Consider the following 12,205-nt stretch of genomic DNA (forward strand, 5'->3'; position numbering starts at 1 on the left):
CTACTTCCCACCCCGGGGTAGCGGGGGCAAGGCTGAAGACCTGCTGAGGACCTGGTCCCAATACCTTGGACACAAACCCGTGACTCCTGGAAGCGAAGGGCTGGCCAGCTGCAGAGCTGGACCTCTGCCCAGGTGACCTGCGCTCTCTGTCCGGTGCCCTGGGGCCGGAGTTGCAGGCAGTCCTTGTGCCTGTGTGTTTACATGCTGCTCCTCCTCTGGAAGCAGCGGGATTCCAGCGTTTGTAAACACGGGTCTGCCCCTTCCTGTATCTCAGCCACCTGCACGGGCACTCACAATGCTTAAAAATGACTTTTATGTTTTTAATTGCACACACTTGTGGGGTCCGGTGTGATAATTTGATACTTGTGTTCAGTGTGTGATCACATCAGGTGGTTAGCATTTCCGTCTCCTTAAACAGGTACGTTTCTTTGTTCCCAGGAAGGTTCACACTCCTCTCTTATAGTTTTTGTAAAATGCACAGTTGCCTGGTGCGAGCCACAGTCAGCCCACTGTACTGTGGAACAGGACCCCCGCCTCGCTCTGTCTCGGCACCACCTCCCACCCTCTTGCTTTGGAGGGCTGATGGCTGGTCTTGTTCCTTGCAGATGGCTTACCAGAAGTTGAGGCTGACCTACGTGTGCCTGCTGTTGGTGGGAGCGCTGTGCTTGTATTTCAGCATGGCTCCTTATAAAGAAGAGCCTTTCATTTTCAAGAAAAAATACGGGACGTTCCTTCAGCTCCCAGATATCGATTGCAGGCAAGATCCTCCCTTCCTCATCCTGCTGGTGACTTCATCCCACAAGCAGGTGGCCGCTCGCATGGCCATCCGGAAGACATGGGGGGGAGAGAGGACAGTGAGCGGGAGGCAGGTGAGGACATTCTTCCTCCTGGGGACCACGGCCAACCAGGACGAGATGAGCGCGGTGGCCCGGGAGAGCCAGCAGCACGGCGACATCATCCAGAAGAACTTCAGGGATGTCTACTTCAATCTGACCCTCAAGACCATGATGGGCATGGAGTGGGTCCACTACTTCTGTCCTCAGGTGGCTTTTGTGATGAAGACAGACTCGGACATGTTTGTGAACGTCCACTACCTGACCGAGCTGCTCCTGAAGAAGAACAGGACCACGAGGTTTTTTACTGGCTTCCTGAAGCTCAACGAGTATCCCATCAGGAAGAAGTTCAATAAGTGGTTTGTGAGTAAATATGAATACCCCTGGGACAGGTACCCGCCCTTCTGCTCTGGCACCGGCTACGTCTTCTCCAGCGACGTGGCCAGCCAGGTGTACAACGTCTCCGAGAGTGTCCCCTTCATTAAGCTTGAGGATGTCTTTGTGGGGCTCTGCCTGGCAAAGCTGCAGATCCGGCCCGAGGAGCTCCACTCCCAGCAGACCTTCTTCCCGGGGGGGTTACGCTTCTCCGTGTGCCGCTTTAGGAAGATTGTGGCCTGCCATTTCATCACACCCAAGGAGCTGCTGATCTACTGGCATGTCCTGGAGACCTCCCAGGAAGACTGTCCTGAGGTCTGAGTGGAGGCCGGTGGCACGTGGGTCCGAGATCTTGGATGGCGTTGCTGAGAATCCTCAGGGGTACAGAGGGAGTGAGAAGGACGCAGGGAGCAGGACCCTGAGGACACTGTTCTTCAGGGCTCCAGACCCAAACTAGAATAATGTGTGCTTAAACCAAGCTGCCCCAGGCGACACCCGCCCCACCTCTGGAGCACTGGCTCCTGCTGAGCACCTGGTCCCCTCCCGCATTGGCTCATTTCAGGGCTCAGTGTCCCTGGGGGGTGGTGGGCACTGTCCTTCCTATTTTACAGATAAGGAAACAGTAGCCACAGAGGTACAGCCGCGCTGTCCCGAGGTTTATAGCCAGCAGAGGTTGACCAGGCGTGGAAGCTGAGCAGGAATCTGGCTGGCAGCCCCCAGCAGGGTCCCTCTGTCCCTCGGGAGAGTATGGTGTTGTAAAGGCTGAGGAAGGCCTGGCAGCTGCACCCCGCACCCTTCCCAGAGAGCCCTGCTCCTCCACTCCTGGCCTGATGCTTTCCAGTGCTGAGACAGACTCCAGTCTGTCTCCAGTTCCTTATGTCCCTGGGGATGACGGAGCTGGGCCCTGAGTCCTCATTAGCAATGCGGTACTCAGCCCTGGGCACATCCCAGAGGGTAGGCATGCCTGTGTGGCTGCAGCCCTCTCCCAGCTTCAGGTGGAAACTGACTTGACGACTTTATCAGTTAGACTCAGAAGCCGAATCCAGGGTTGCCTGTTGCGACTGGCCACACTGCTGATGTCCCCAAGGTTGTGATGCCTGTCCCCAGCCTTCAGGGACACCTGGTCTCTTTGCTGCAGGTCAGTGGGACGAGCCATAGCCCTGGAGTACTTTAGGGCCCTGAGTTCAGACTGAAGGCCGCTGGGCACGCTGGATTCCAGGAACTTGCTGGGCATTTGTCTAGACCACAGCAAGCCGCCTTCAAGGACCCCATATTTACAAAACACTAAGGTGGACCCTGGTCCCAGGGAGTCTCCCTGTGTCTACGTCCCCCAACCTGACCCCAGGTCATCGTCACTGAATTTCTCACATGGCCAAGGACCCACTGAGTCCTGTGGTTTGGAATTTAACCTCTTTTCTCTCCCCCAGAGGATTATGTGAGCCCATTTTGCAGGGCTGCGTGAACAGAGGGCACTTCTCTGCCAGGACCGTGACCATTTGGCCACTGCCAGTGACATACAGAGTGTCTTGCTCCTCATTGAGGAACTGTGTGGTTTTTTTTTTAAACTCTTTACCAGACTTCATGCGGCTGCGGAACTGGCCAGTGTCGGGCTGAGCTCTTGCTGGCCCTCAGGAAAGGCAGTGTGCTGCAAAGGTCTGGTGCCCGTTCTGCACGGCATTTCTCGTGTCGGCTCGTGCTGTGGCCTCGTGGATGTTCCCCTCGTCCTGGCTGCTCTGAACATGCGGGTGTGTTCAGAAGCGCCTTCTCCTCAGTGGGAATATGAGGGCTGCAATGGTTTCTGGAGCCCAGGTTTTGCCAGATCCTGGGCCCTCGGTTCCCGGGGACTGACGGCCTCTGATTTGGCAGATGATGGTGCTTTGACGTGAAGGACTGTCTGGCAGGAGGCCAGGGCCTGTGTCCAGTATGTGTCTGTGGCCCCTGGTCTCAGTGGGTGATCCGAGGTTGGCGTGGATGGTCTAGCACCAGCCTGTGCCCTTGGCAAAGGGACAGGTGAGGACAGGTGTGGGCCCTTCCACAGCCTCCGTGTGTTCTTCAAGGATCTTCTGCAAAACCTTGACTCCCACTGTATTTCTTTACTGTAGGGGAAAAAAGTATTCCATGATCTAGAACTTGAAGGGACCTTAGTGCTCACCCAGCCCTGCTTCCTCACTTATGTGGGATGAGAGAAGCTCAGAGGGACCCAGAGGCTGCTCACGGCTCCCAAGCTGTGGAATGCAGGCTCCTGCTGTTCGGGTCCCAGGACCTGAGAGGAGGACCCCATGAAAGTGTGGATGGGGCAGAGAGTCTGTGCTTTCCCAGTGACACCCAATGTTCGTTTCCGGATAGGACTGGAGAGGAGTGTGTTGGTGGCACAGCGGCTTCACTCACGGGTATCAGAAAGGAGTGGTCTCCAGAGCAGACGCGGTGTGCCAGGGCGCTGTGTGCTCTGCCTCATCTGAATGCTCACGACCACTGCCCGGGCAGCTGGCCGCCAGGGTCTGTGGTTTGTAGATGAGGAGGCCGAGGGAGAGGTAGAGCACCTAGCTTGAGGGAAGTAGCCAGAAAGTATCAGAAACAGGACGGGATCCCAAGCCCTGGGGCCACTGTGTGAGTCACAGCACTGCCCTGGGCCTCCCAGGCTGTCAGCTGGCCCCTACCACAGTCCTGGGGCTGGCTGGAGTTCACATATTGACTGCTTCACCTGCACTCCTGGGGACCCTTCTCAGACTCCTCCGGCCACCACGTGTCACCCACCAGATCCTGGAGAGCCGTGGGGCTCCAGCGGCCTCTGCTTTTGTACTCAAGTCCCAGCTGGTCTCACCTGGAGGCTGGGCCTCCTGCTCTGGACCTCACTCTTCTCCCCTCCAGACACCTCCCCTCTGTGGGATCACCCCCTGGGCACACGGACCAGCTGCCCCTCCCCGTCTAACACCCTGTCTAAGCAGCACTGCCACCGCCCCCACCCCCAGTCGCAGGCTTTGCCGCTCCTCCAGGGTCCTCCTGAAATCCCCCCCGTCAGACCACGTCCCCCTCGCCCCACAGCCTTGGCCTTGCTGGGGCAGGTCTCAGTCCTCCTCTGACAGGGCCCGGCCGGAAGCAGTCACTTCCTGGAGAGTTCTAGGCACCGGCGTCCAGGACGCCTCCTGGTCTTGGCTCCTGTCCTCGCCAGTACCATCTCTTCTGCCCGTTCTTCCTCTTGCCCTGGCGTCCGGGTTGCAGTCTGTGGGCTCAGCCCGGCTGCCCTGTCCTTGGGGAGACCAGTCCTAGGGCCCTCGTCCTGTGTTCTAAATGTCCTTGCTGTGTTGGTGGCACCTCGCTTGTCCCCAGCGGGTCCCCTCTGGTCTTGTCCCCTGTCTACATACTCTTACATGGTGAGCACAGCCACCCCAGCCCCTCCCCGCTGCCTTCCCTGCGTCAGTGAGTGGACTCTCTCTCAGTGGCCACTCCATCCTTCCTGTGGCTCCAGGCAACAGTCTTGCAGGTGTTGCTGGGCTGCGAGGCTGCTGGCTCTGCCCTCACCCTGTGTCTGCCTGGTGCCCCTCACCACTGCCACCCTTGCCCACCCGCCACCTCTCACCTGCAGTCCTGCAGTGGCCTCCCGCCTGGACCCTCAGCCTCCCTCAATGCATCCCCTTAGTCTGTCCCTAAGAGCATCCGGAGTGAGTCTCCAAAAATGTAGAGCAGAGAATCTGCTATAACTTGACTGTGTCCCCAAGTTCTTGTGTTGGGAACTGAATCCCCAATGCAGTGTGTTAGGAGGCGGGGCCTATCGGAGGCGGGGCCTAACCGAGGCACTTAGGTGTGGAAAGCTCCGCCCTCATGAGTGGATTAGTGTGGTTATTGCAGGACTAGGTTGTTACGAAAATGAGTTGGCCCCCCGCTTGCATGCTGGCTCTCACCTCCTCTAGCTCTTCCACCTTCCACCGTGAGATGATGCAGCACAGAGGCCCTCTCCAGATGCTGGACCATGCTCATGGACTTTGCAACTTCCAGAACTGTGAGCCAAACATACTTCTTTTCTTATTAAGTTATCCACTTTCAGGTGTTATGTGATAGTAACACAAAATGGATGGAGTCACAGCATCTCACTTCTTTGCTCAGAGACCCCATTGGCTTTCCATCTCCCAGTGAAAGCCACATTCCTCATACCATCATCTGCCTCTGTTGTTCCCTTACAGTCTCCCCTCACTCTGGCTGTTTGCTGTTCCCTGAACAGCAGTACTGCTCCAGCCATAGCAGTCTCTGTGCCCTTTCTTGAACATCCACCTCGGGGTCTTTGCAGACTGTTCCCTCTGCCAGGAAGACTCTTTCCTCAGTTATTCTCATGGCTCCCTCCTGTCCCCTCAAGTCTTCGGCAGATGCTACCTTCTCAATGAGGACTACCCCAACTTCCTTCTTTGCCCCACATCCCTCCATGCCCTGGTCTAACGAGGCAGAGCCTCCGTTGTTTATCGATCACGTTCAGTTGACGTGAGTGTGAGCTTCGTGGTCTCTGCTTTCCCTGCGGACACACACGGAGTCCTTGGCGGGTTCTAGCTCGGGGTAGATGATAACAAGTGTTTGTTGAGTGAAACCAAATTGACCTTCATGGGCAGTTTAGAGGGAAAAGGTGGCTCTGGACTGGAAGAGTGAAGAGCCTCCATGACATGAATGCACTGGGTTCCAGCTGAGTCAGTGAGTGAGTCGTCATCGTCCCCTAACCAAAGACAGGGACATGCTCTATGGCAGTGCCCCCTGACCTCTGTGAGGGGCAGCCTCACGTGGCAAGGCAGACAGGGCACATGGCCTGGGGGCCTGACTTCAGCCCCACGTGCCGCCATCTTGCCTCAGCCATGCCTGCCTTCCTCTCCTTGATGATTTTAGCGATCGGCCTCTTTGCCTCAGCCTGTGGACTCTTAGTTCCTGGGGAGAGTGACCCAGAACAACGGCCCTGGGGCCCCCAGATTCTCCAGCCTTCCTGTCCCGGATGTGTGGGCCCCGGGTCGCCCTCCCTGTGTCTGGAGAGGCCATCAACTGGAATGAGCGAGGAAGCCCTTTCAAGGGCAGGTGGGGTTGCTGAGCTTCTTGAGGAGCCATTGAGATCCTGTCCCTTCCCCTTATTTTCTGCATGGAAAGCCTGGGTTTGGGGAGCTGGTGCCTCAGTTCTGTGCCCAGTAGCAGTGGAGGAGACTGGCCCTCCTGACCCTCATCTCGGCACAGTGGACACCTTGCTGTACAGCTTATGAGAAAATCCACTCCTGCTCGTCTAAAAACACACTGCTGTAGCTACACACCCCGCTGGGTAAAGAGGAGCGAGAATCCAAGAGCGCAGACACTCGCAGGTCCCCAGAGTCTTGCCCCCAGTTCAGACGTTAGCCTCAGGTCCCCTGGCTCTCAGTGGGGAGGTGCCAGAGGCCCACCCCTACAGCCAGACTCCAGGCCTCCCTCCCCCAGGCCCCGGCTTGCCCAGCTCTGGGTCTCAGGAAAGCTCCTCACCTTCCACCTGTCCACTCGCCTGGCCATCCTTGCACTGTGCCGCCCCCACCTTGCCTCTGCCCACGTCTGATGTTGCCAGTTCTGCAGGTTTGGCCTCTTCTCCTTGTTTGCCTGAGAACTTTGTCTAGGCCACCATCTTGGTTCAGCTGAACTCAGGCCACCTCCTCCTGACCCGTCTCACAAGCCCTCCTGCCTCCTTCCATCTTCCACTTTACCTCCAGAGTGATTGTGTGTGTGCACGTGTGTGCGGGTGTGGTAATGCCAGGCTCTGCCACTGAGCCTCATCCCCGGCTCCAGAGCAATTTTCAGAAACGGCAGGTCTAATGACAAAGCCCAGAGACCCGGGGAAGCTGGGTGTCTTGGCCCAGATGTCCCGAGGGCAGAGCGTCCTGGCCTGGAGTCAGTGAATGTGAAGGCCACACACCTGCAGGCTGCAGGGAGTGATGTGTGGCAAGAGCAGCAGCTGTCCCTGCTTCGGACGTCACTGCCCATTTGATGAACTTCACGGTGACCTCTGTTTGCAGCTACCTTCGTCACGCCACCTATGAGTGGCCTCACAGGCGAGCACCAGCTCCTGCTGGGTGTCCACCTCTGTCCCAGCTGTGCCAAAATCCTGGCCCAGAGCTGAATTGAGCTTCTAAGCAAAATGATTTAATTCGCAAAGATTTTTGATTCCTTTGAGTATGATCATTTTTATGCAAAAAATATGCACATGCGCACTTTGGCTTTTAAAGTGATGTATTAAATTTTTTCCCCCTCAAGTTTTAGACTTCAGCTAAGAAAAGGAAAATATAAAGGGACTCTGGGTTTAGCAAGGATAATGTGCATTAATATACTTGTGTGCACGGACCCAACCTCAGTTGGAATGAGTGAAATAGACCATGGAAAGGGCAGCTGTTGGGTATTTAGAGTTTAGTTTGAGGCTCCAGCGTGATGCTGGGGGACGCTTCATCCCGAGGACCGTGTTATCTGGAGCACAGTCTGCAAGTTCTGTGGGATCACTGCCTGGGTCTGCATTTTAGCTCTCTCACCTACTTGCCTTGGTTTTCTCGTTTGAAAAAATGGTTCCTACCTTCGGGGGTACTTGTGTGGGTTAAATGAGATGGAAGAGACATTGCTCAGTATGCCATAGTAGGTGCTCAATAAATGTAGGTGCTTGGGATCATCGTCAGTGCTTAGGCTGTGCCTTGGGATGGGCAGTACGGTGGTGTAAATAGTGCTCTCGGTGTGCACCACCAGGCATGCTGACCTGTGTGCAAACCAAGATTTCTGCAGAGTGCCCTTAGGCCCTTGCTCCTTCCCTTCCTTTGAATCCTTCCTGCAACTCTTGGAGGAGTTCTTCTGTCCTTGACATTCTTCAGAGTCACACAGCACCGTGTTCTGGACATGAGTTCAGGATATGTGAAAATCTGACCAAAGCAAAGATGGCGGAGGAGGGTGTCTTAGAAACCACGTGCCATGTCCAAAACCAACCCCAGTAAACCTTCTTTTACCTATGAGGAAACCGAGGCTCAGAAAAATGGAATGAGTTTGCCAAGTCCTCCAGCGAGTGGACCATCCAGGGCTGGAACTTGGCATCAGAAACCCTGGCAGCCGTTCACTTTTATTTATCCATTCCTTGGGCAGATTCGCTCGGTGCTTTGACAGGGGGTCATGAGTGAGGGTCAAGCTGAAGGTCAGGGCTGTGGGTTTTCCAAAAGAGCTTCCACTGAGTGACCGCGCCGTGTTGAGAGGATGCTGGGTTGCTGTTCCCCGACAGCTGGACGAGCAGGCATCTGCTCATTGCCTTTTCTGTGGGCAGATGTGGTCATCTGTGTCCACTCTGCTGTCTCACTGAAGACCTCTGTGGCCAGTGCAGACCAAGCCTTGGTCTGCAGAGCAGTTGGGTTTAGTGGGACTTGGAACTGGCCCAGTGGCTGTTGGTCTTCATGCGTGGCCTCCGTGAGCAGCCTCACAGGGTGTGGTTGGCACGTCACCCCATGGCATGCCTCCCCCGGGAGCTCAGGGCTGGTCACCCGAGGAGCTGCCATCTTGTCCCTCGTCCTAGTTGCTGCCAGATGTTGACCAGAGCGTCATTCTCCTCTTTCCTGGTCCTCTCCAACCTAAGGATTGGCCCTGGGTCATGTGTGGCTTTCTAAGAGCCCTCCTGTTTTGCTGGGTCCCCTCCCCATCCTGTCCTGGCTAGCTGGTCACTGGAGTTTCCCTCCGTCAGCTAGAACAAGTGTCCGGCTTCAGAACACAAACCCCTTCCATCTGTCCTCCCGCATAACAGGACACTCAGCTCCAGGTGTCCGCCTGTGTGTGTGTGTGTGTGTGTGTGTGTGTGTGTGTGTGTGTGTCGGGGGAGAAAGTGAAATCTGGGGATCCACATATGTAGTGCACCAGGCGGTTGGGTTGTTCAGGAGTGGGGAGCAGGTGCCCCCCGTTTTCTCAGCTGTCAGGGTGAAGTGTGGCATTTGAGAGGTTTCCCTCGTCCTCTCCTTTGCACAGTGACGTGCACACTCATTACACAAGGATGGCACACCAGTCCTGGAGCCGTGGAAGCATGAGCTGCAGGAACTGCTCGGAGTCCGTGTGAGAGCCTTCCCAAGCTCCACCTTGGGGCTGTTTGGAGTGAGATAGGGTGGGGCCGACCCAGCGTCCTCCTGAGCCCGGGTGGTTTCCATAAGCAGAGACGGCGCAGGGACTGCTCTTAGCGTCCCCTCCCTCACCGCTCAGCCCACAGTTGCCATAGGAAAGAACGGCGGGCCTCGGTGGCTCTCCCGGGTGCTCCACCTGGGTCCCTGGCTCCGAGGTGGATTGAATAGTCAACAAGCCCGAGGATGCACTATCACAGCCTTTAAAGTAGATGAGATGCTGGTTGTGTTTTCTCGTGTCTCCCGTTAGGAAGGACCTCTTCCCGTCATGCACACATTAGGAATGGGTTTCAGCAGGATGGACGTGTTGGCCACTTCCGAGGCCGTCTCTGGAAATGGCGAGTTCTTGTGGTCTTACTTCTCTCTCTGTCCCGGCTCCTGGCTCGGGCCTGGTGGAGGGGAGGTGCTTGAACTGATCTCTGGGTCCTCAGGGGACTTCCCAAAGGAGGTGTCTGAGCAGCAGCGAGGTAGTGCCCTGGCGTTAGAGTGCTGGACTGGACGTGGGCACCAAGGTCCCTGCAGACACCTGATCCTGAGGCCTATAGTTGATTGCTGACATTTGTTTATGTTCTCCAAGACTCAGACACCTGCTGTGAACTCAGGAAAGACCCCCCCTGGGCTGAAGTGTATTTGAAATGAACCGGTATGTCTCTGGGGTACGAAAGGTCCCCTGTTCTGTTGGGAGTGAGGATGGAAGGAACCCTACCTCGTGGCTGGGGCTCAGTGGTAGAGCGCTTGCCTAGCATGTGTGAGGCACTGGGTTTGATTCTCGGCACCACATATAAATAAAGGTCCAAATAAGTAACACCAACTTTGTTTAAAAAAAAAAAAAAAAGAAAAGTCATTGAAAGGTAATTGAGGAGACTTTGTGGTCAAATTTTGCTTTTTCTAAATGATGTGAAATTCAATTTATATGTCGCTGAGGGGTATTTGAAACTGTCATCTCCTGAATATTGGGAGAATCTACCAGACCTTATGACGTCACACTTTGGGAGTGGTATGTGTGTTTATTTATGACTCGTCAAAATGGTATCTATCGTTAATAAAAGTTATTAGCTTAGCGTAATGACTTGGATGGCTCTAAGTTGTAGATAGAGATGATAAACTTGGGCTCTTTCTGAAAAGCCAGTGGTGTCTGGTCTACACTGGACCATCTTTTTTTTTTTTCAAAAAAATCTTTTCTCATATGAATGTTTTCTATATTTATTTTGTGTTTGGAAAAATATTTTTGAAATTTGAAAGGTCTATTGAGCAACTTTGCCATGATCCTCCTCGTAAGAGTTGGGGAGCCCTTGTCTCCTCTGGATTTTGGAAGGCCCACGCGCAGCCCCGTCTGCGGGAGTGGAGAGGGCCAGGGCTGGAATCACAGATCTGGGCCCTGAGGCAGGCAGACTTTGGAATTATTTTCTCTCAGGTATATTTTTCTATCATTTCTATCAGTTTGTGAACTCTACCTTTGGAGTCTGCAAGGGTCACGGTGAGGTGCAGATGGACTCCTGATGTTTCCAAGTGTCATTTAAAAGGAAATAAAATGACGAAAGCAGGTGCGTTTTTCTTTGGCGTTCGTTACCAAGTTTGTGACAGTTTCTGTCATACCGCGTGGGGATCCCTGTCCTGTGGGTCCCTGTCTCTGACACTGTGCATCCCTGGCCCACCTCAGAAACCAAGCAGGAGTTGGAGGTGGCAGGAGCCGGGGAGGACTGCCGGAGGAGGTGCCTGGAGGGACAGAGAAGGGGCAGGGACAGTGCTGTGCTCTTCCTCTGCACCCCTCCCTCCTGGGGCTGGGCGGGGGTCCCAGGAAGGCTGCCACCTCCTCACCTGGGGGCCTGCCTGGCCTCCTTCCCCTTCCCTCTGAACTCCGCCCCCACCCTCATCTCCTCTCCTCCATTTGCACTCCAGAGCTCCTCCTTCCAGAACATTCCTGCAGCACAACACATCCTCACTGCCCAGACTGCTTCCCAGACTCTGCCCCTTCCTCCCTCACTGCTAACCTCCCGCCACCCCCCAGAAGGGCTGCCCTGCTGCCTCGGAGGCTGTGTCCTCAGCTCGGCCTCGCCAGAGTGCTGGGCTGACTTCGTCCTGGTGGGCCCAGCCCCTCCCCCGGGCCACCGGGCACCACTGCCTCTGCTGACCCCGGCCTCCTCCGACCCCAGCCTCCTCCCACCCAGCGTCTCTACCGCTCGGCCTGCTTTCAGCCTCCTCACTCTTCCAGCTGCTCGTCCATAGACTGTCCCCATGCATGTTGGCACCTCGGTCCTCTGTGTCAAAACATGTTGAGTATGAGTTTGCTGGGGCTGCTGTAACAAAACCACAGACTGCGGGCCCACACCACAGACACCGTCTCATGCTGGAGGCTGGCAGTCCCAGGGCTGGTTCTTCCTGGGCCCTCTCTCCTTGGCCTGCAGATAGCATCATCCCTGGGGGCCTCACAGGGTGGTCCCTTTGTGTGCATCTGTGTCCTGGTCTCCTTTCCTTATAAGGTCCCAGTCGCTCTGGATTAGGGCCACCCCAAAGATCAGCACCTCTTTCAAGGTGCATCTCCAGTCACATTCTGAGGTGCTGGCATTGGGACTTGGCATATGGATTTTGGTTGGGGGGACACAATTCAGGCCACAAGCGTCCCTGCCTCTGTGCGGCCTTCCTGCCCCCTCGGTCCTCATTCTCCTCTACTTTCCTCGTGTGGCTGCTTCCACCCCACATCGTCCTGTGCATTTGTCACCTGTTGTTCCTCTTCCCTGAGGTCTGTGAACTCTACACCCTGTCCTCTTGGTCCAAGTCGGTGCCTGTCACCTGGAAGAATGGTTTTCTGAACAAACGAGTGAGCGGTGGCTGGGGACATGGATCTGAGAGTGCTCCTCTGGGAGGGGAAGGTGAGCTGGGGACTCT

General features: G+C 55.6%; 1 protein-coding gene across 1 annotated transcript in view; it reads left to right on the forward strand.

The window, feature by feature from the left end:
• The window catches only part of B3GALT5 (beta-1,3-galactosyltransferase 5), a 31,467-nt gene extending 20,731 nt beyond the window's left edge, over positions 1-10,736 (forward strand). Inside the window, exons 3-4 of the mRNA XM_081301179.1 lie at positions 606-9,000; positions 9,031-10,736. Coding sequence (XP_081157305.1) covers positions 606-1,529 — 924 coding nt within the window. The 3' untranslated portion in view covers positions 1,530-9,000; positions 9,031-10,736. The remainder of the gene's footprint in view (positions 1-605; positions 9,001-9,030) is intronic.
• The last annotated feature ends 1,469 nt before the right edge of the window (positions 10,737-12,205 follow it).

This window comes from Spermophilus citellus (assembly GCF_964194105.1).
Source record: "Spermophilus citellus genome assembly, chromosome: 7".
Classification (NCBI taxonomy): Eukaryota; Metazoa; Chordata; class Mammalia; order Rodentia; family Sciuridae; genus Spermophilus; species Spermophilus citellus.